Source organism: Leucopleurus acutus, assembly GCF_964270905.1.
Source record: "Leucopleurus acutus genome assembly, chromosome: 14".
Lineage (NCBI taxonomy): Eukaryota > Metazoa > Chordata > Mammalia > Artiodactyla > Delphinidae > Leucopleurus > Leucopleurus acutus.
Genome location: NC_139156.1, coordinates 16,660,503 through 16,682,780, shown reverse-complemented (window position 1 = coordinate 16,682,780; position 22,278 = coordinate 16,660,503). Strand labels below are relative to the sequence as shown.

At 45.8% G+C, this 22,278-nt stretch overlaps 1 protein-coding gene and 1 long non-coding RNA gene across 2 annotated transcripts in view; one reads left to right on the top strand and one right to left on the bottom strand.

Moving 5' to 3' along the window:
* LOC309971397 overlaps positions 1 to 22,278 on the bottom strand; it is a 1,020,865-nt gene that overhangs the window by 705,082 nt on the left and 293,505 nt on the right. The window lies entirely within an intron of this gene.
* The window catches only part of HABP2 (hyaluronan binding protein 2), a 36,579-nt gene that overhangs the window by 12,982 nt on the left and 1,319 nt on the right, over positions 1 to 22,278 (top strand). The window contains exons 3-12 of the mRNA XM_082854860.1: positions 10,307 to 10,417; positions 11,851 to 11,958; positions 13,150 to 13,266; positions 14,020 to 14,139; positions 14,636 to 14,807; positions 16,015 to 16,112; positions 17,527 to 17,767; positions 18,174 to 18,316; positions 19,031 to 19,165; positions 20,539 to 20,684. Of these exons, the coding sequence (XP_082710986.1) occupies positions 10,307 to 10,417; positions 11,851 to 11,958; positions 13,150 to 13,266; positions 14,020 to 14,139; positions 14,636 to 14,807; positions 16,015 to 16,112; positions 17,527 to 17,767; positions 18,174 to 18,316; positions 19,031 to 19,165; positions 20,539 to 20,684 (1,391 nt within the window). The remainder of the gene's footprint in view (positions 1 to 10,306; positions 10,418 to 11,850; positions 11,959 to 13,149; positions 13,267 to 14,019; positions 14,140 to 14,635; positions 14,808 to 16,014; positions 16,113 to 17,526; positions 17,768 to 18,173; positions 18,317 to 19,030; positions 19,166 to 20,538; positions 20,685 to 22,278) is intronic.

Here is a 22,278-nt window from a genome sequence, read left to right as displayed (position 1 = left end):
CACACACACACACAGTGCTTTACACAATTTTGAGTTGCCTGTGGACATCCCTGATGTCCAGTCTCATGACCCCAAGGGAAGAATTGCTGAAGCCGTTAAACCCCTTCATTTTATACAGAAGGATACTGAGGCCCAGAGAGGGGAAGCATCCTGCCCATTAGTGTCTGAAATGAGACCAAAAGGCCAAGGCAAAGTGAGGGTGTCTTGAACAATGGCTCCAGGAAGGCCAGCCCTGTGCTACCCCACTCTCTCCACCCACTTCGGTGGGGAGCCAGCCCCTCTGTGCTGAGAGGGTGGTGCTGTACAGGCAGCCCCCGGCTGGCCCACCCCTGCTGATGGCCTCTCACCAGCACCCCCACTGGGTTGCTCCTCCACCCGGTGTGTCTCCTCAATGTTCTTCCACACAGGCTCTTCTCTCACAGACACACCTGCCACCTCTCACCTGCCCCGCTTCCTCTGCCTGGTGCCCTCAGACGGGCCTGGGCTGAGCAGAGCTGCTACTTCCTGCCACATTGTCCATCTCTCGGTCTCTGTCTCTGGGTCTGAGTCTCCCTTTGCTGTTCTGAGGCCCAAGGGAGAAAACTCCACTGATTATTTCACTGGGGCAGAGGACACATCCCCCACTGGTAACGACCTGCATTGGTCACCCACAGAGGACAAGAGCCAGGCACATGGAGATCACAGTCGCGTCTAAACATTGGATCAAGGGTCTCTTCGGAGCAAAGAAGGTGATAACTGGGTCAAATTCAGCTTGACGGTCAATATTCTCTGGCAGCAAAGCCCTGGATGGGCAGACAGATTTGTGCCGGCTCAAGGCAAGCGATGCTTGGAACTTGTCCTGCCCTGCACGCTCAGGGAATGTTTGTGGAATTGGATAGAAATGTACATGAGCATGGTGTGGGGACTGGGCAAGGATCTGTGTCTTTCCCCAAAGCAAAGGAGAGTGTTGAATTCAACAACATGTAATTCAATTGCTTGGAAGAGTCATATTTCAGGGGGCTCCCCCAGCTGGCCAGACCAGCAGCATACTTGGAATCCAGGGTGGGTCCAAGGCCAAGAGATGGGAAGAGATGCCCCCTCCCCAGCCTTCAGCGCGAACTTCTCAGGCACCACTGAAGGGGCTGCTTTGGTCTGGGTGCCCACGAGACAGAGCTTCGGAACTGTGGGCTTGCACAGAGGAAGAAACAGGACATCTAACACTCAAGGGACCTCACCCTCTTCAAGTGTTTGAAAAGCAGCCCCGGGCTTCCCTGGTGGCACAGTGGTTGAGAATCCGCCTGCCGATGCAGGGGTCACGGGTTCGTGCCCCGGTCCGGGAAGATCCCACATGCCGTGGAGCGGCTGGACCCGTGAGCCATGGCCGCTGAGGCTGCGCGTCCGGAGCCTGTGCTCCGCAACGGGAGGGGCCACAACAGTGAGAGGCCCGCGTACCGCAAAAAAAAAAAAGAAAAAAGAAAAGCAGTCCCACCCGTAGTCCACGAGGTGGGCTTTGTGGGAGTTAACAGGAGTATTTACCTCAAGAAACTTTACTGCCACCTGCCAGAAAGTTGCAAAAGACATCTACAATGACTATGAGTTTATGACACCCTGGATTGTGCAGTGAACAACACGAACAAATGTATGCAGTGGCCCTACTGAACAGACCTCACAGAAAAGGGAGTGGATACATTCTTTGTGTCCATAAGGCCTTCAGCTTTAATCAAATAGATTGGAAACTTTAGGGTCAGATTTGATCTGCAAACAGGAAGAACTTCGTCATCATCATAGTTGTCAAAAAATCTGAATGGGCTTTTGGGCTCTTGAGTGGTAGTGAGTTCTCCATCACTGGCGGTATTCGAGCACAGGCTGAAAAGCCACTTAGTAAGGAGTGGAAAATGTGGGATTTAACATACTGAGATTCTGGGCTTTATAAGAACCCTGCCAAGGGCTTCTGATAGTTTGGTTAAGTAGATGAAGGGATCCTGGGACAGGCCACATGCATGCCCCCGAGTCCATCTCGAGGTGTTCTGTCAGCCTCTGGCTGTGGAACAGGGTGAGATGTAGTGGCTGGGTCTTTCTGCAAAGAGCAGGTTAGGTTCTAAAAACAGCCCTGTTCACGTCTGATTTAATTTCACCTGAGGGTTGTACTTTGATGGAATTTGTCAGATTCCCCGCCGGCTTTGACAACAGTGTGGCCAGGGAAATGCTGTGCTCAAGTCCACAGGCAAGCTGCTACTGGAGTTGGTCTTGCTGGAGACAGTACATGGTGAGGGCCTGGCTGGAGCAGATGGGCCTGGGCCACAGTCCCCAACGGGTGGCAGAGGAGGTGACCATCAAACAACACAGACTCTGCCCATCTCCCCAAAGCAGGTGACATGACAGCCCACAGGCCTGCAGAAATGCCTCTTCAAAGCCAGCTAGATTCTGCCCAGCAACACAGGCTGAGCCCATCCATCAGCTGTCCTGACGCCTGCCAGCAAGGGTCTCTGCTGGGCTTGCCCTGTCAGCCAGAATGGAAGCATCAAATGCAGGCTGACAGGGTTGGGGTTTGGGGGAGGCCCTCGGAGGAACCGTCTGTGCCACAGTGATGGATGGTGCCAACAGGGACGGCATTCCAGGGATTTTTATTCTGTTCCACACATCTGGCAAGCTCTTTAACCCAAGCAGCTGCAAAACCCCATCCCAGGAACTCTTGAGTTTTTCCGAGAGACCCCATGTATGGACCACGATAATCCTGGTTGAGGGACCTGGAGGATGTGACAAAAGAGATTTCCCAATGGTGTTACTTCCTGGAAGCCAAAACCCATGGAGTTTCCGGAAACACAAACCCACAAGAGGCTCCAGGGCTCATAAACTAGCAAACCAGACTTGGACTTAGGTAGACCTGGCTTCTGATACCATCTCCTTCTGCCTTAGTTTTTCCTTTTCTGTAAAATGGGAATAATAATACCTATGCTATAGAGGTTTTTTTAAAGTTAAGTAAGGTTGTGTGCAACCACGTTTATTTTGTATAGTCACCAATACATAGAAAATACTCAGTACATAATAACCTATTATTTGGGATATTTGAGTTAACTCGGGATATTCTTTACCATTCTTCCTGATAAATTCTAAAAACAGACTCTTATAATTAGACAAATCCACAAGGGTTTCTTTTTATACTTGATATGAAATGCTTCTGACAGCTCCCCCGTTCATCCTGCAAAGCTTTCTCCTTCTCTATAGCCTAGAGAAATTCTCAAGTAATCTGTATTGGAACCTGGAAAACTTTTAAAAAATCTACCAATGGAACCAAATTTCATGTCAGGCTGCATGCAGTCCCTGTGTCCCCAGGAAAACCCTTGGACAAATTTCTATCCTCCTCTTGAGCTCATCAGACATTTTCTTCACTAAATATCTATGACCCAAATCTCAAATAGTTTTTTTTTCCTGAATTCCCTGTTTACTCTGCACCAGGCAGACACCATCTTCACTGGTAGAGCTATGTGCCCACTGTGTGCCAGCCAATCAGAAGGAAGGGAGGCTTGGCCATAGAGGGAAAGGTTGATCTGTCCAACACATATATTAACAGCATATAGGGCTCTGTGCTGGGCACTGTGGGGTAGAAAGAGGAATGGACATGGCCCTTTCTCTTAAGAAACCAACTGTCTAGTTGAAGGAAAGAAATCAGATAGACCAAGTTAAATACAAAACTCAAGAGATGTGCCCTCTGAGATCCAGCCATGAAACCTAAAATTCTGCAACCACCTGGGCCACTGAGGAATTCTAGTATCTAAAATTCGTATCCCACCAGCAACTCAATATTAAGCCATGTGTGTTCATTTGTTATTACTACATGATATGGTTGACTCTTGAGCAATTCAAGGGTTGCGGGTCCTGACCTCCCCATGTAGTCAAAAGTCCATTTTGACTCCCTGCATGCTTAACTACTAAGAGTGTACTGTTGGCTGGAAGCCTTACTGATAACATAAACAGTCGATCAACACAATTTTGTATGTTATATGTATTATATACTGTATTCTTACAAGTAAGCCAGAGAAAAGAAAATGTTAGTAAGAAAGCCATAAGGAAGAGAAAATACATTTACAGTGCATGTGCGTATGTATCTACTGAAAAAAAAATCCACATGTAAGTGGACCCATGTGTGCAGTTTAAACTGTGTTGGTTGACAATTTAGACTGGGTTCAGCAGGGCAGTTCTTCTAGCCTAGACAGGGTCAGCTGATCTTGGCTGGGCTTCCTCATGTGTCTGTAGTCAGCTGGGAGATTAGCTGGGCTTTCTTACATGTTTGAGACCTTGGCTGGGGCCTAGGGCTGCCTCACATGTTCCATTATCCTACTTAGAAGAGCCCAAACCTGTTCACACGGCAGTCACAGGGGTCCATGAGAGAGAGAAAGAGAAGCTTGGAGCTGGTACACAATGCTTCCACTAGAAGCTATTGGCAAAGCAAGTCCCAAGGCCAGCCCAGACCCTAGGGATGGAGAAACTGACTCCATCTTTTTCCTTTTTTGAATTTTATTTTATTTATTTTTTATACAGCAGGTTCTTATTAGCTATCTATTTTATACACATCAGTGTATATATGTCAATCCCAATCTCCCAATTCATCCCACCACCACCATCCCCCATGCCACTTTCCCCCCTTGGTGTCCATATGTTTGTTTTCCACATCTGTGTCTCAACTTCTGCCCTGCAAACCGGTTCATCTGTATCATTTTTCTACATTCCATATATATGCGTTAATATACAATATTTGTTTTTCTCTTTCTGAGTTACTTCACTCTGTATGACAGGCTCTAGATCCATCCATGTCTCTACAAATGACCCAATTTCGTTCCTTTTTATGGCTGAGTAATATTCCATTGCATATTATGTACCACCTCTTCTTTATCCATTCGTCTGTCGATGGGCATTTACGCTGCTTCCATGACCTGGCTATTGTAAATAGTGCTGCAATGAACACTGGGGTGCATGTGTCTTTTTGAATTATGGTTTTCTCTGGGTATATGCCCAGTAGTGGGATTGATGGGTCATATGGTAATTCTATTTTTAGTTTTTTTTTTTTTTTTTTTTGCAGTACGCGGGCCTCTCACTGTTGTGGCCTCTCCCCTTGCGGAGCTCAGGCTCCAGACACGCAGGTCAGTGGCCATAGCTCCCGGGCCCAGCCGCTCCATGGCATGTGGGATCTTCCCAGACTGGGGCACGAACCCGTGTCCCCTGCATCGGCAGGTGGACTCTCAACCACTGTGCCACCAGGGAAGGCCTATTTTTAGTTTTTTAAGGAACCTCCATACCGTTCTCCATAGTGGTTGTATCAATTTACATTCCCACCAACAGTGCAAGAGGGTTCCCTTTTCTCCACACCCTCTCCAGCATTTACTGTTTGTAGATTTTTTGATGATGGCCATTCTGACTGGTGTGAGGTGATACCTCATTGTAGTTTTGATCTGCATTTCTCTAATGATTAGTGCTGTTGAGCATTCTTTCATGTGTTTGTTGGCAATCTGTATATCTTCATTGGAGAAATGTCTGTTTAGGTCTTCTGCCAATTTTTGGATTGGGTTGTTTGTTTTTATAATATTGAGCTGCAAGAGCTGTTTATATATTTTGGAGATTAAGCCTTTGTCCATTGATTTGTTTGCAAATATTTTCTCCCATTCTGAGGGTTGTCTTCTCGTCTTGTTTGTAGTTTCCTTTGCTTTGCAAAAGCTTTTACGTTTCATTAGGTCCCATTTGTTTATTTTTGTTTTTATTTCCATTACTCTAGGAGGTGGATCAAAAAAGACCTTGCTGTGATTTATGTCAAAGAGTGTTCTTCCTATGTTTTCCTGTAAGAGTTTTATAGTGTCTGGTCTTACATTTAGGTCTCTAATCCATTTTGAGTTTATTTTTGTGTATGGTGTTAGGGAGTGTTCTAATTTCATTCTTTCACATGTAGCTGTCCAGTTTTCCCAGCACCACTTATTGAAGAGACTGTCTTTTCTCCATTGTATATCCTTGCCTCCTTTGTCATAGATTAGTTGACCATAAGTGCGTGGGTTTATCTCTGGGCTTTCTATCCTGTTCTGTTGATCTATATTTCTGTTTTTGTGCCAGTACCATATTGTCTTGATTACTGTAGCTTTGTAGTATAGTCTGAAGTCAGGGAGTCTGACTCCTCCAGCTCCATTTTTTTCCCTCAAGATTGTTTTGGCTATTTGGGGTCTTTTGTGTCTCCATACAAATTTTAAGATTTTTTGTTCTAGTTCTGTGAAAAAATGCCATTGGTAATTTGATAGGGATTGCATTGAATCTGTAGATTGCTTTGGGTAGTATAGTCATTTTCACAATATTGATTCTTCCAATCCAAAAACATGGTATATCTCTCCATCTGTTGGTATCATCTTTAATTTTTTCATCAGTATCTTATAGTTTTCTGCATACAGGTCTTTTGTCTCCCTAGGTAGGTTTACTCCTAGGTATTTTATTCTTTTTGTTGCAATGGTAAATGGGAGTGTTTCCTTAATTTCTCTTTCAGATGTTTCATCATTAGTGTATAGGAATGCAAGAGATTTCTGTGCATTAATTTTGTATCCTGCAACTTTACCAAATTCATTGATTAGCTCTAGTAGTTTTCTGGTAGCATCTTTAGGATTCTCTATGTATAGTATCATCTGCACACAGTGACAGTTTTACTTCTTCTTTTCCAATTTATATTTCTTTTTCTTCTCTGATTGCCGTGGCTAGAACTTCCAAAGCTATGTTGAATAATAGTGACAAGAGTGGACATCCTTGCCTTGTTCCTGATCTTAGAGGAAATGCTTTCAGTTTTTCCCATTGAGAACGATGTTGGCTGTGGGCTTTTCATATATGGCCTTTATAATGTTGATGTAGGTTCCCTCTATGCCCATTTTCTGGAGAGTTTTTATCATAAATAGGTGTTGAATTTTGTCAAAAGATTTTTCTGCATCTATTGAGATGATCATATGGTTTTTATTCTTTAATTTGTTAATATGGTTTATCACATTGACTGATTTCCATATATTGAAGAATCCTTGCATCCCTGGGATAAATCCCACTTGATCATGGTGTATGAGCCTTTTAATGTGTTGTTGGATTCTGTTTACTAGTATTTTGTTGAGGATTTTTGTATCTATATTCATCAGTGATATTGGTCTGTAATTTTCTTTTTTTGTAATATCTTTGTCCGGTTTTGGTATCAGGCTGATTGTGACCTCATAGAATGAGGTTGGGAGTGTTCCTTCCTCTGCAATTTTTGGGAAGAGTTTGAGAAGGATGGGTGTTAGCTCTTTAAATGTTTGATAGAATTCACCTGTGAAGCCATCTGGTCCTGGATTTTTGTTTGTTGGAAGATTTTTAATCCCAGTTTCAATTTCATTACTTGTGATTGGTTGGTCTGTTTGTATTTTCTATTTCTTCCCGGTTCAGTCTTGGAAGGTTATACTTTTCTAAGAATTTGTCCATTTCTTCCAGGTTGTCCATTTTATTGGCATAGATTTGCTTGTAGTAGTCTCTTAGCATGCTTTGTAATTCTGTGGTGTCTGTTGTAACTTCTCCTTTTTCATTTCTAATTTTATTGATTTGTGACTCCATCTTTTGGTGAGAGGAGCTGCAAAGGCACATTGCAATAAGCATGGCCACAGGGAGAGGTGAAGAATCAGGTCTCTTTTATTTCATCAGATTGGCTCATACCACACCGGAGTACCAATGTGAAACTTGAGGCTGTCAGCTAGACTTGGCCACATCCAGCTCCCCTGCCTCTTCACTACCTTTTCATCTCCTTCCTTGGTTGGCTTCCTTCCCCCATCCACCCCGGATTCGAGGCTCCTTTGACTGGAGGCCACATCCCACTCTTTTTTGTATAGTTCTCCATTGTTCCCAAAGCCTTCCTGCACCTGGCATAATACTTGTCCCACTGTAGGTGCACAATACATGTTTCTTACATAGGCAATGGGATGAACTACCAATAGAATAGAAAAGACAAAACAAGCTTTAAGTTTGGAGGTAGAGAAACCCTCCCAGGTGACTCTTCTAAAAAGCATTTTCAAAACATATCGCAACCCACCCCAAATGTCAAGGATCTTGGCCTTCCCTTGCACAGTCTTCCAACTGATGGCTTCTGGCAATCTGGGGCCACTGAGCCTCTGCTGCTTCTATCCCACCTCAACCAAGGGCCCTGGACCCTGGAGAATAGCAGGGACTTAATGCCTCACTTGGCAGGAATGTAACTCAAAGTCTATGTGTTTTATTCCCTCCTTAGCTTCACTGAGAGGTGAACAGACCTTGTAAATAGGGCTGGATTCAAATCAAAACCCTCCAACAGACATTTCATCCATCCTCTGTCACCTGGAAAAATCATACCATTCCATCTTTATGAAAAACCTTCCCTCATTTCCAAATATCTGCAAAAGAAATGATTCTTAACGGTCTAACCAAGATTATCCAGTCTGACTCTCGACTTGTGGGAGTGATAGGAGAAATTACAGGAGCGATTCAAAGGCGCTTATCTATAAACACCTGTTGGAAAAACAAAAATCAATTCTCCAAAGAAAAAAGAAAGAAAGAAATGGGGCAATCATCTCATTACCAAACTCATTGTCTCTTCCAAATGTCAGTTTGAAATCTTTCATGTCAAACTCAGAAAAACATTTTTTTCCCCTTACTTTCTCACCCTTTCTCTGCTTTATCATGCTAGATGGAAAGAAACTTTTTTTGCTCCAGGAAGACAATGGCCTTATCTTCAACCTAGATCCTCATGCCTGGAAAGGTGGCCTCCTCTGAGAGCATTTTCATAGTGGGGAAAAGCAGCTCGGGAGAAATAATGAGGAGGCAAAGGGAGTCTTGACTTGACACTGTGATAAATGAGGTGAAACTTTGGCAAGGAACCAGAGTTGGCGTATTCAAAAAGGAAATAAAAAGATAGTTCCATTTTAATGGGAAATATAAAACAGCCATTGTGCAAAAGTCGATTTTTCAAAAGCCAAAGAGATAAAGACTATAAGGGAATGACTGAGAGACGAATAAGATAATGTGGTTGATAATGGGGCGTAGGTAAGGTCGCATCCTCCGGGCCATCGCTGTGGCTCCGTGGGAGCGCCTTTTCAAGTCGGCTATCTGCATTTGCTCCTGCCTCATTATCATATGCATCTCTGGACAGCTTCCTTACAGCTTCAACTTGCTGACTTGCCATACTCCTGCCAGCTGGAGAGAGCAAAGTCAACCCAACCTTCTTCAAATCCCAAACTCCTCTCCTTCAGCCACAGAGCGATCAGCATCTTCCAAGGCCCCAGACAACAAAGAGCTTGAGTCCAGGCTTACACACACCTGCTCTTCCTAGTGGATTGGTCTAGTGTAAGGTTTACAACCATGGGCAACGCCATATACTGCCCTTTCTTTCAGTAGGCAAGATCCGTGAACCTTCTCAAGGCTGTCCTTGGACAGTCCCTAATTAGCAGGCTGGATATGCAACGGGAATGATAGGACCCCTTTCCCAAGGGTAACTGTGAATTATCTGAGGCAGTATGAGAGGCCCGCTGAAGCAGTTGAGAGAGTGCAATTTAAGGGATATATGGAGATAAACTGCCTTAGTTCCTATGCTGTCATTTATTAGCCATGTGACCTTGGACAAGTTACTTAACCTCTTTGAGCCTCAGGTTTCTAAGCTTAAAGTAGAGATAATAATACATCTAGATTTTTATGAGAATGGAATGGGGTGGTTCATGTAAAATGCTTAGTCCAGAGCCTGGTACATAGTAAAGACTCAGTAAATATTAACAGTTACGATGATTCTATATAAATAACTCGGGAGTAGTTTGATGCTGAAGCTGAAAGAAAAGTGACAAGTTTCTTTGGCTTTATTCAGCTAAGGTGACTGATAAAGTCCCACTGAGAAACTTCATTCACAGAACCGCCCAACAAGGCACCCAAGTGCCACTGGATCTGACCCTGGGCAGATCTCATACAGGACCTTGGAGACTCCCTGCGCCCCAGTCATATTCCTGCTCTTTACAGGTGAGAAAACTGAGGCACGGAGGATACAGTTGACTTGTCCAAGGTCACGGTTAGTGAAAAGCCATTTCCAATCACGTGCTCTTGACCCTGCCAAATGCCAGCGCTGGCTCACTGGGTCATGACAGCCCCCTCAAATGAAAACTCACGGTGCCCGACCCCTTCCATCTGCCCCGTCAGCGTCAGGAGCTGGAAAGACACATGAACCCTCCTTCAGGACCTAGAAATCTTTGGGAAAGGGGGTTTTCAGTGAAATAAAATGGTGACTTCTTTAGGTCTGATGATTAGGGTTGCTTCTGTCCTGTTCCCACATCTGTAGATTGGACTCTCGACCTCTATGAGTACAGCCAAGAGTATTACGACCAGGAAGGGAATGCCAGCAGTGCTCTAGGCCATCCCGAGAATCCTGACTGGTACTACGCGGAGGACGGTAGGTACCAGAGCTGTTTGCGGGGGCCCTCCTGGGAGGAGAGCAGCACACCTGGAGGGGAGTTTATGTGTGACCACATGCAAGGGCTCTCTCTTCTCTTCCTCTCTGACCAGCATCATAAAATAGGTATTATAAAATTATTTAGACTGGCTTTTTTCCAGTTGGAATTACATACTATGAATACTGGGGAGGTTCTTAGAGACCATCTCTCCCACTTTCAAATGACAGGTGAAGCAAGTGAGGCCAAGACAGGAGCTGACTTAGCCAAGGTCACTCAGCAAGTTATGCATCATCATCTAGCTCTCCCGACACTGTGGGTGAGAGTCATGTTCAAAATCATCCCCAGAGTTTTCATGACAGGTAGTCCTAATTATGCAGAAGAGTCTGTCTTAGCATTAGGCTTCAAACTGTAGCATTCACAAATTTGCCATTGTGCTGTGCTGGTTTTTTTTTTCTCTTTTCACTTTTCAGAAGATTTGCACAGTTGTGTGTGTGTGTGTGTGTGTGTGCGCACGCGCTCACACATGTGTGCTTCGGCCACGTTTGTTTTTGTTTTTGTGGCTTCTTGAGACAGAAAGGAAAATGAGAAGCTGGGCCTAAGCAAAGCCATGTGACTAAATCAGTAGAAGTAATGGAAAGCACTTAGCAGCTGGAATAAAAGCTGTGTAACTGCGAAGTGGCCTGGAAGGCAGGGCCAAGATACGGGGCATCAGGGGAACATCAGAAGGGACCATCAAAACAAGAGCCAGGCCCAGGGATCCTAGTTCCTGAACCAAAGAACAATGTGTGTGAACAGAAGGATAAAGAATTCCCCAAGGGAAGATCCATTCAGACAACCATGAAAAGCCAAAGGCACAGATGAAATATGACAAAATCTAACTGAACAAGTAGTTGAAGAAAGATGAAGGCCACTGGGTCATTTCCTCCTTGCCGTCAATTCTTCTGTCCCCCTCTTGCCTTTGGTCTTCTTTCCTGATGTTCAGAAAGCTTGTGTTTCATTAGGGGTGGGATTTCGTTCCCCACTCCTGACCTCCACCCCTGGGCACTGGGAGTAGGGGAGGTCTTCAGGCTTGTGAAATGCCTTCGGCATCAGAGACAGACCCCGTGGCACTCCCAGCGAGCCTGGGAGGAGAGAGACACTGATGACGGGAAAGGGGAGTTACTCAATGAGAAAGGCCCCATCCAAAGCCAGGCTGAGGGAGACAGTCACGATTCCTTCTTGCCTCTCCTCTTACTAACCTGAATCCCTCCCTCTGGTCTTGTCATGGCAGTTTTCCCGGCTCTTTAAGGTCAATGCATGTTTCCCCCTTTCCCCAATCACTGGCTAAGCAGTTCCTCTCTCATTTGGGGCGGGAGATGGAAATTCAGTGAGCAGACAGGGGGCTTCTTGCCTGCTGTTCATTGCAACATTGACTTCCGCCCACGTGTTTTAGATCCATGCCTGTCCAACCCCTGTGCACATGGTGGGAACTGCCTCATCAGCGGGGCCACATTCACCTGCAGCTGTCCAGCCCCTTTCTCTGGAAACAGGTGTCAGAATGGTGAGTGGACCTTCACTGGATCCAATCTTCCCTCCATGTTGAACAAGAGGCAGTTTCTCCTCCAATTCTAGGGGGTAAAGAAGGGTTCAGTAATCCCGTGAAAAGGCTGACAATCACACATATTATGTTGTGCATAATAGATTCCTCAGCATGGTCACAGGCAGCATCTCACTGAGTCCTCACCCTTACACGTTAGATAGGACTAGTATGTCCATTCCACAGATGAGAAGATTGAGGGTAAGAGGAGATAATAGCTGGGTTCTGACCAAGAGTGTTTAGACCAACTTCAACAGAGAAATGTTGTTCATATACGAGAGCAGGAAGGCTCTCAGGGCACATAAGGCTCAACCTTGTTAGAGAAAAGGAGCCCAGAGTGTACAGGGGACTTGCTCGTGGTTACACAGCTAATTAAGAGAAGAGCAGAAATTAGAGACCTGGTGCCTGACTCAGAGCCCCATGCTCTCTCTTCCTGCCATCCTCACTCGTGGAGACTCTGATAAAAGGTGTGTCCACTCTTAGTGACCTCTTGTGGGCATAACATGAGGCTATGTAATAAGGTATTGGGAATAGAATTCTTACAGGCTAATTGCACCCCTAGAGAGAACCTGGAATCTGTTGCATCTAGCAACCATCTAAGTGGGGTGAGGGAGGAAGTGAGGGTTTTATGGTTGACTTGTTTTCTCTGTGTCCTCTTCAGTTATTCCTACCATTTTCAATCCTACAAAATCTTTCAATAAAATTTTCAGGATGGTTTGGGATATCAGGCACAAACATAGTTACTGGGTTTATCCCTCAACTTCTTGGAAGAATGACAAAATTGTAAATGGAATATAAAATCAGCTATACAATGGAGAAACTCAAATTGCAGCTCCACTTTTCTGAAGGTGTAAAAATTATCAAGGTGTTTATAAAAATAGCATAATAAAGACTATGAGCCCTAGAAACTCATAAGGAACTGGGAAGCAATCATCCACGACCCAAGGATAAGAGAGAAGCCTTGTCTAGGTGGGTAGCGTGATGTTTCAGAACCATGGACAGGGGGCACATGCTCTATCAGTCACCAACACCACCTCTCCCCACGCCCCCGCACTCCCCTCCCAAACATTGTACTGTACAGGTACCTCTCAAAGTAAAATGTGCCCCAAATAATGTCCTGTACTTTGTCCCTACTTCTCTATTGATCTCCTACAGTGCAAAACAAATGCAAGAACAACCCATGTGGCCGAGGAGACTGTCTCATTACTCAGAGTTCTCCTTACTACCGCTGTGCCTGTAAACACCCTTACAGGGGTGAAGACTGCTCCACAGGTAAGTGCTGGAGGCCTCTTCTATGCTAAGCTCTCTCTACCGTGGCTTGTGCCTGGGATGTCAATATCCTCCTGTGTGGAAGTCCAGATACATCCAGTGTTTTGGTGGCCTCCAAGATGGCCCTTTTAACTAGGACTTTTTAAGATTCATTACCTCTGGAAAGTCCAGTGAGAATTGACTTGTCTGTGTCTCTTCCCAACAAAAAATAATCATCTTGAAACTCATTTCATCTAGGAAGTAAGCCCTGGTCTTTTCCTAGAATGGGCCATGTATATTTATTCACTGCTATGAGTCAGGCATTGTCCCAGGAGATTTACATTCTCTCTCACATTGTCCCCAAAACACTACAAGAAACAGTTTTACAGGTGAAGAAATTGAAATTCAGAGAGGTTAGCTAACTTGCTTATGGTCACTCAGCTGTCAAGAGGCAGAGCTAAGTTTCAACCTAGCTCAGACTGGCCCCCAAATTCCTGCTCAGTCTATGCACCTTGTTTTTCCTTACTGAGCAACCCATCTACTTATAGACTCTTTTTTGCTGGCCTCCATCATATTGCTTCATCCATGTTTGCTTATGTTCTTAAGGTCTGTGTGTATGTTTTCTTGCATGTCAGTGGGTCTCTCTTTCCCCTTTGGTGACCCATTTTTGTGAAAGGATGGACACCAGAAAAGTGCCACCAATACCTCCTCATCAGCTCAGATGTAGCTGCAACTCCTTCTAAAGAGCCTTCCTGGACCCACTTCCTGTGTTCACAGCGGTTCCTGCATGCAGGCCAAATCCCTGCCAAAATGGCGGCACCTGCTCCCGGCATAGGCGGAGATCCAAGTTCACCTGCACCTGTCCTGACCAGTTCAAGGGGAAACTCTGTGAAATAGGTATGGGTCTATAGCACCACTTCATCAGAAACTCAGGGACACATGTGAGGCCTCTGGACTCCTTTATCTGTTTGCATTTTGTTGCCAGAACAGGGTTCAAGTCAATTCCCAAGCTCTGCTATTGCCTCGGCCTTCCAACCTAAGGGCGTAGGGTATGTCTGGCTCCATGTAGAGGAAGTCATAAACTGGGATATAGTGCGGGCAAGTCAAACACTCCTGGGTATCCTTGGGCCTCAACCTACCTACCACTGGTTCTTGTTTAAGCCAAAATTAAAGAACTCAGCTCTCACCCCCACCCCCACGATATTCCTTGTTTTTAAGCTGGGTTGAATGTGGAGCGTTCAAACCACCTTATTTCTGGGAACTCGTAGTGAAACCTCAGGGTGATCAGTATTCAGGCCCAATCCTCTCACCACCTGATACACCTGCCAAGTCCTTTCCAGGCACGGCACACCAGCTGGTCTCAGTTCTCACAGTCCCGACTGCTCTCTCCAAGGTTCTGATGACTGTTATGTTGGCGATGGCTACTCTTACCGAGGGAAAGTGAGTAAGACAATCAACCAGCACTCGTGCCTTTACTGGAACTCCCACCTTCTCTTGAAGGAGAATTACAACATGTTCATGGAGGACGCTGAGGCCCATGGGATTGGGGAGCACAACTTCTGCAGGTAAAGCTTACCATCCTCCCTGTCCTCCGTCTTGGCCACTTGTCAATGGAAGGATTTGTTTGTCCCTCCCCTCTGCTCCTAGTTCTCCTGGACCAGCTTCGAAATTTTGGAACGGAACACTGAAACTCATCAGCTTTCCCTCTAGGAAGATTTTCCAACTCAGGATAGGTTAGGTTATGCTGCTGTAATGAACAACCCCCAAATCCCAGTGGCTTGAACACATCAATGTTAATTTCCCATTAATGCTACGCGTGTCATGTAGGTTGGGTGTGGAGGTAGGGGGTATTCTTAGCTTCACTTAGTTACTCAAATACACAGGAAGGGGAAGGAGAGACTGGAACATGGAGCGTGAGATTTTTACTACCTCAGCCTAGAAGTGACACATCATCTTACCACACATGTTTCATTAGCCAGAAATAGTCATATAGTCTCACATAACTTCAAGGGATAAATGGAACTTCAAAGGGATAAATGGAAAATGGAATGTTTGGTTAGCATGACGGTCTCTGACACAAGGATGTGCAGGTTTTCCCAAATAAGAATAATGCCATTTCTATCCCTGGTGATGACTGGTACCTTCTTCCCCGTCTTCCTGACCATCCTGTTGGCTTCCTTCCACAGCTCATTGTCTAATCAAGGCCAAGGACATGCATGGTCTGCATATAGAAACAGAGAGTTTTTGTATGGCTTTAAACTGGTTCCATTAAGCAAGAGGACTTCCCTAGCACAAGACACAAGTTTCCTTCTACTTTCACTTACCTTGAGCTGCCCCCTCCACGGGACTCTTCAGGGTGACCCCCAGCACCTGCTCTCAGAGAATTCCCACGCACAAAACTTGAAGGCTCGGGCAGAGGAGCCCTACTCTCACCATGTTTCTGTAGTTATTTCACTTTCCTGACAAAGAAGGGTCTTCAACAGGGATCTCATTTATTTTCCTACAAACAATGTAATATGCCCCGTGGATCTGGCACGAAGCTCGTGAACTACTCCCTGGTTAAGATTCTCCTCTGGAAGTTAAGATTTGGCCCCCAAACTATAACCACCCTAGTATGTCAAGGTTTGCTAACCTGTTGGAGGAATGGAATGGAATGTGGTCCCAGGGGGATGCAAGAGCTTGGTGCTCTCTTACTCAAAGGACTTTTAATGAGGTCCAGCAAGTTCACCAAGCCTTGACTCCGGCTTACTTTGTTTTTTTTTTTAATTTTAGAAACCCAGATGGAGACAAAAAGCCCTGGTGTTTCTTTAAATTAAACAATGCAAAGGTGAAATGGGAGTACTGTGATGTCCCCGCCTGCTCAGACCTAGGTAAGTCTGTGGCTGTCTGGAGGCCCGGGTAGTGGGGAGGTTGCAGAGCCATAGAAAGATGTTCCTGGAACTCCCTCTCTGTCCCACCCCCGTCCTTCCACAACTCCTGCTTTACCATTTGCCATCCCAGTGGCAACCCAACTGCCCGATCCTCTGCTCCCCTCTCGGGAGGTCGAGCAGACTTGGATACGTTTGTAGACTCAGGCTTCCCGACTCCCAGTCAGTGCACTCAGCAAGTATTGAACGATTGCTTGCTGGATGCCAGGCGCTATGCCAGGCCTTCGGTGTACAGTGGTGATCAAACAGTGGCTGGGTCTCCACAGCCTCTCAGGACACAGCATGGACTGAATTCCAGCCTCACAGTCTTCCTGCCTCACTGCCTTAGCCCACCTCTCCACCCACGTCTGAAGCAATGCACCCTCCCTCTGCTCAATGGAATTACTTCCCTGGACAGTTTCATTTCTGTGCCTTTGCTCTTACGGTCACCTCTGTCTGTAATACTGTGTCCCATACCCGCTCTTGTTCATATCCAACCATTCTTTGAGAATCAACCCAAGTAACCACTCCTCCAGGAAGTCCTCCAAGATTTACCAAGTGAAATATTACCTCTCCCTTCTTACAAACTGCATGGAATAGATTGGGCACCATCCATGCAACACTTGCTGCTCTCCCCTTTGCATGACAGTTATGTGTGCAAATGTCTTCTCTCCCCCACTCTATTTCATCTGAATATCTTCCCTTAGGCACCAAAAAAGCCTCCAGAATATATGTGTGCATTAACAAATAGTTAAATACATACCCAGAGATGGATTTATATATCCATACACACATTTTTTATTGAAGTATATTTGCTGTACAATATTATGTAAGTTATAGGTGTACACTGCAGTGACTCACAATTTTTAAAGGTTGTACTACATTTATAGTTATAAAATATTGGCTATATTCCCCCATTGTACAATATATCCTTGTAGCTTATTTTATACCTGATAGTTCATACCTCTTAATCCCTACCCCTGTCTTGCCCCTCCCTCCTTCTGTCTCCCCACGGCTAACCACTAATTTGTTCTCTATATCTGTGAGTCTGCTTCTCTTTTTTGTCACATTCACTAATCTGTTGTATTTTTTAGATTCCACGTATAAGTGATAAACATTTTTTATATGTCTGTCTACATGTCAGAATAAGAAGGAAAAAGCAACATCTTCATCATTAATCCTATAGACTCGCTTTGTATTCATCAATGTATTCCACAAATGCTAACTGCACACGTGCCTATCCTATATGCACCAGTATAGTCTCTTAGCTCTGGACACTAGTTAAGCTTCCGGATGCAGAGCCATGCCTCTGACAAGGTCCTTCTGAGGATCTGTAGGGAGGGTGAGAAGTGTGCTTTATTTTTCTTGTGCTTCACAGATGTTGCCCACGCAGAGCCCCTGACCAAACTTCCCGAGTTTGACTCATGCGGGAGGACTGAGATAGCACACAGGAAGGTCAAGAGGATCTACGGCGGCTTTAAGAGCACAGCGGGCAAGCACCCATGGCAGGCGTCCCTGCAGACCTCGTTGCGACTGACCATCTCCATGCCCCAGGGCCATTTCTGTGGGGGGACGTTGATCCACCCCTGCTGGGTGCTGACTGCCGCCCACTGCACCGAGTAGGTGCCTGCTGGGAGCAGAGGTTAGGGTGGCTGCAGTCTCCAGGGGTGTTCTTCTCTCCCCATCTGAGCAGCATCTTGGCATCTCTGGCAGGACCTGGGGGTTGGATCTTGCTCCAAGGGCAAAAGGATGTTTCCTTACAACCAGATAGAAGAGAGCTCCCATGTGTACAATGCTCACCACGTGCATTACATGTGTAATGACATGCAAGCCTCAGAACTAGCTACTTAAAGACGAGCAGGAGAGTTCTTTAGCAAGACCGTGATTACAGATGGGGATGCTGAGGTGTGAGCAGGTCAGGTCATCTGTCAAAGGTCACACAGCTGACCAGGAGCAGAGCCAGGGTGTGGCTCCAGGCTCTCAAATTCCAGGGCTAGTTCCTGATCATCTTACTTTCCCTTGTAGCTTAAAAGCCAAATATCTAAAAGTGGTGCTAGGGGACCAGGACCTGAAGAAGACAGAATTCCACGAGCAGAGCTTTGGGGTGGAGAAGATACTCAAGTACAGCCACTATGACGAAAGAGATGACATTCCCTACAACGACATTGGCAAGTCTTTTCTATCGTGGCTTTCCCATGGGTCTTGCCCTGGGTGGGTTTCTCTACTGATGGAAAGCTGAGGTTTGGTTCTAGAAGGTGCTCTTGCCTTCTTGGTCCCTCATAGGCCCTGTAAGGTAGAGCATTTATTCCAGAGTTTTTTAGTTCTTCAAGGTCTGTGTTAGCGTTGCAGATAAATGTGCACAAGTTCTTAAATTGAGGGGAAGAGATGCCAGGAACGTTGCGGTGTGGCGAGAGCTCAGCCTTGGATTACCAGCTGGCTCACCTCTCTGAGCTTCAATTCCCTCTGCTGTAAAACGGGCACACTGATGTACAGTCTCCACCTCCTGTGTGCTAAGTGACGTGATGTTCATGTATCCCCATGCACACCTGGCACCTGGTAGGCAATGACGTACTCGATCTGCCTCCTGCTTAGTTCTGTCCCCTATTTCTCCATTCACAGACCTCTCATTCTTTCTGCTTCCTCAATATCGTTTTTTCCCCCTTAAAGCCCGTTTTTTAAAAAAAGGATTAGAAGTAATTTAAAACTCAGCCTGAAGTGTTATTACTCCTCTGAATTGAAAGTTAAAAGAATGAAATGACCAAGGGAGAGTTCTTCTAGGTATTGGGAATGGGGCTTTGCTAGGTCCACCTTCCAATCAAGTTGAAGCTGATGCTTCTTTGACAGAGAGGACGTCACTGCCCATTTCCCCTTTCTCTACCTAGCTTTGCTCAAGCTAAAGCCAGTGGACGGTCACTGTGCTCTGGAATCCAAATATGTGAAAACTGTATGTTTGCCTGATGGTCCCTTTCCCCCTGGGACTGAGTGTCACATCTCCGGCTGGGGTGTTACAGAAACAGGTGAGTCTGGCCATGCATTCTCCTGAGGCCCAGGTGAGTTACATCCACCAGACAAGAAACGGTTACACTCAACTGCCCTCCTGAACTAGATATCAGTGTTATATTCAAAATGTATAAACCAAAGAAAGAGACTGCCCCATCTCTCAAGCTCCAGTTAAATCTCATCACCTTCAAGGAGTCTTCTCTGATCTCCATATCTGTCCTTGGCCCCAACGCTTAGATCTTTGACTTTCAACAAGCCTTGATCCTGTATCCATGGAGAACTTTTTCCTTTCCTAGGTACATTGGAAAGAGGATAAATTAGAAAGAAGATGGATTTTGGAGTCAGACAGACTTGTATTAGGTTCTTGGCTTTGTCACTTGACTTGGACAGCTGAGTTTCAGTTTCCCAATAACATCCTAGGTTTGGAATCATGATAACAAGAGATGATAGAATTCTCCAGAGATATTCATTAAGTCAGCCCCTGGAGGGCAGGGGTCAGGTTTCATTCACCTTTGACTCTACTATGGTGCTTTGGTCAAGGCTCCCTACATAGTAGTATTCTATAAATTTTTGTTAAATCAAGCTATTGATTTATCTCTAGGATTTGGTCTGATCTTAAAAAGTAACCAAAGGGCTACTTTTCTTATAGTACTGACAAGGTTACATCCTCTCACATATGAAATTCAGAAGTGTATATCAAGTCTCTCTCAAATACTCAAAATAGATTTCTCTTCCCCCCAAATCTTGTTCCAAAAAATGGAAAGCAAGAATCACTTTAAATAGGCCCATATTCATGAAGAAAGTGAAATGTAATATACACATTTGTCAGAAGGCTTCTGGGAAAGAAGATTTCTGATAGATAATTAGATTTAGGGTTAACCAGGAAACCTTTTTGTAGCTAACTTCACTGGAGTCCATGTAAACCTTTCAGCATCATCGTGCTGACGAGAGCAGATTGAGAAGAACAGAGGTTCTTTAGGCAAGGAAACGTCTGCTCTGGGAAGCAGGCACTCTAGGTGATCAACCAGGGCACTTCAAGTGTCATGAAGTCTCTACTACGTGCAGCCCTCTGTCAGGTATGGGAAATTAAAAATACGTTTAAGACACCATCCCTGCTTGCCCAACCTCGCCGTCTAGCTGGGGAGACAGAGGAGGGCATAAATGATTCTGCTCCATGGGATAAGCACAGCATCGAAGGTCTGTAGAACCATCGTGAAGGCTGAAAGCAGAGTCCCCAGCCCTGAAAGATGAGGCTGCTCTGACCATCTCCCGTAAAAACCCTTCCTGCCAAGCTCAGGTCTCGTGGCCCCCTTCTGACTGCTGCTGGCTTCTGGTGGGGCAGGTTCCAGCCTGGTCTCTACAGTGGCAACCTCCTTTCTCTGCCCCGCAGGAGACGGGTCCCACCAGCTCCTGGACGCCAAGGTCAAGCTCATCAGCAACACTGTGTGCAACTCCCGCCAACTGTATGACCACATGATCGATGACAGTATGATTTGTGCAGGAAACCTCCAGAAGCCTGGGCAAGACTCCTGCCAGGTCAGAGACTCCAAATGGTACTTGAAGAAGGAGGGGCTGACAGGACCTTACACCGGGCACAGAGGGCCCTTAGAACCCTGGGCTGGGAGGTGGGTTCAGAGACCCACTTGCCATTAAGCTAGAGGGGACACGTCTGTCCTCTGGCAAATCTGAGTCCACATCAAACCAGGACGACTCAGCATAATAACCACAGCTGTCACTTTGCCCACATTGTCCAACTTAATTCTCACAACCATCTGGTGAAGGGGATGTCGTTATCACCGTTGTACAGATGCTTAGAGAAACCATCTTGGCCTATAGCACTTGGGTGGCAAGTGGCAGAGCAGGAATTTGCTCCACTGTGTTTAAGTGGCCGCAGCAGTGGGCGGCTTGTCTGCAAATCCCAATAAGCAGGGGACAGTCCCAAAGCCCAGTGCTTGGAAGGGGAGAGATGAGACGCCAGAGAATTTGCAGTAATATTGACTAACCGTTAGGGTTTAAGTGTGTGTGTGTGTGTGCGAAGGGGGAGGGTGACTTAACCCTAATAAACTAATTGGCTGAGTGGCTTCTCTGTGGCCAGAGCCAATTCAGAACCTGCCTGACACCAGCCCCCATAGAGGACTTTGGGGGACCAGCATGGGCACATTCAAATCTGAGCTCCTCCCTACAAAGGGACCCAACAATGATCTCCCAGCCTTGAGCCCCTTTGGGGATGGGAAATCACGGTCACTCTCCCCAGGGTTTGTGGCTGTACTGTGACCTCTGCCCCTTCCCAAGGAGCCACAGGTATCCACCTAATCAAAGGAGGTGTGTGGGCAGATGGCATAGATTTTCCCTAGGCCCCTAGAAGACGAATAAGAAAACAGATTGTTCAATTCCCTAGGTATTTCAAGGGCTTCCCTTGTAGGCTTTAAAAGCAGATGGTCATGGGTTTGAACCCTGCTTCTATCCTTTACTTTGTGACCTTTATCAATCACTGAATGGCTTAGTCAGCTCAGGCCTCTATGACAAATTACCTTAGACTTGGTGGCTGGCTTAAACATCAGACATTTATTTCTCACAGTCCTGGAGGCTGGAAGTCTGAAATCAGGTGTCGGCATGAGGGTTCTGGTGAGGACCCTCTTCCAGGTTGCAGACTGCCAACTTCTCATTGTGTCCTCACATGGTGGAGAGAGAAAGCTAGTTCTCTAGGGTCTCCTCTATAAGGGCACTAATACCATGCATGTAGCCTCAACTCTCATGACCTAATCACTTCCCCAAAGCCCCACCTCCTAATAACATCCCAGTGAGGATTAGGCTTCAGCATATGAATTTGGGGGCAGGGGGACATAAACATTCAACCCACTGCACCGAAATAATTCTCCAACCTCAGGTGTCTAACCTATAAAACGGAAAGAGCGTATCCATAAAATCAGCAGATGGTGGCTAAGATTGAGAGAGACAATTCATTAAAAATCCTACCAGTCGTGGTGCGTAAGCAGCAGTGTGCGTGTGTGTGTGTGTGTGTGTGTGTGTGAGAGAGAGAGAGAGAGAGAGAGAGAGAGAGACCATCATCATCCCCTCCACCTAAACTGGGGGGTTAATATGAACCAGGCACTGTTCTATGTGTTTTACA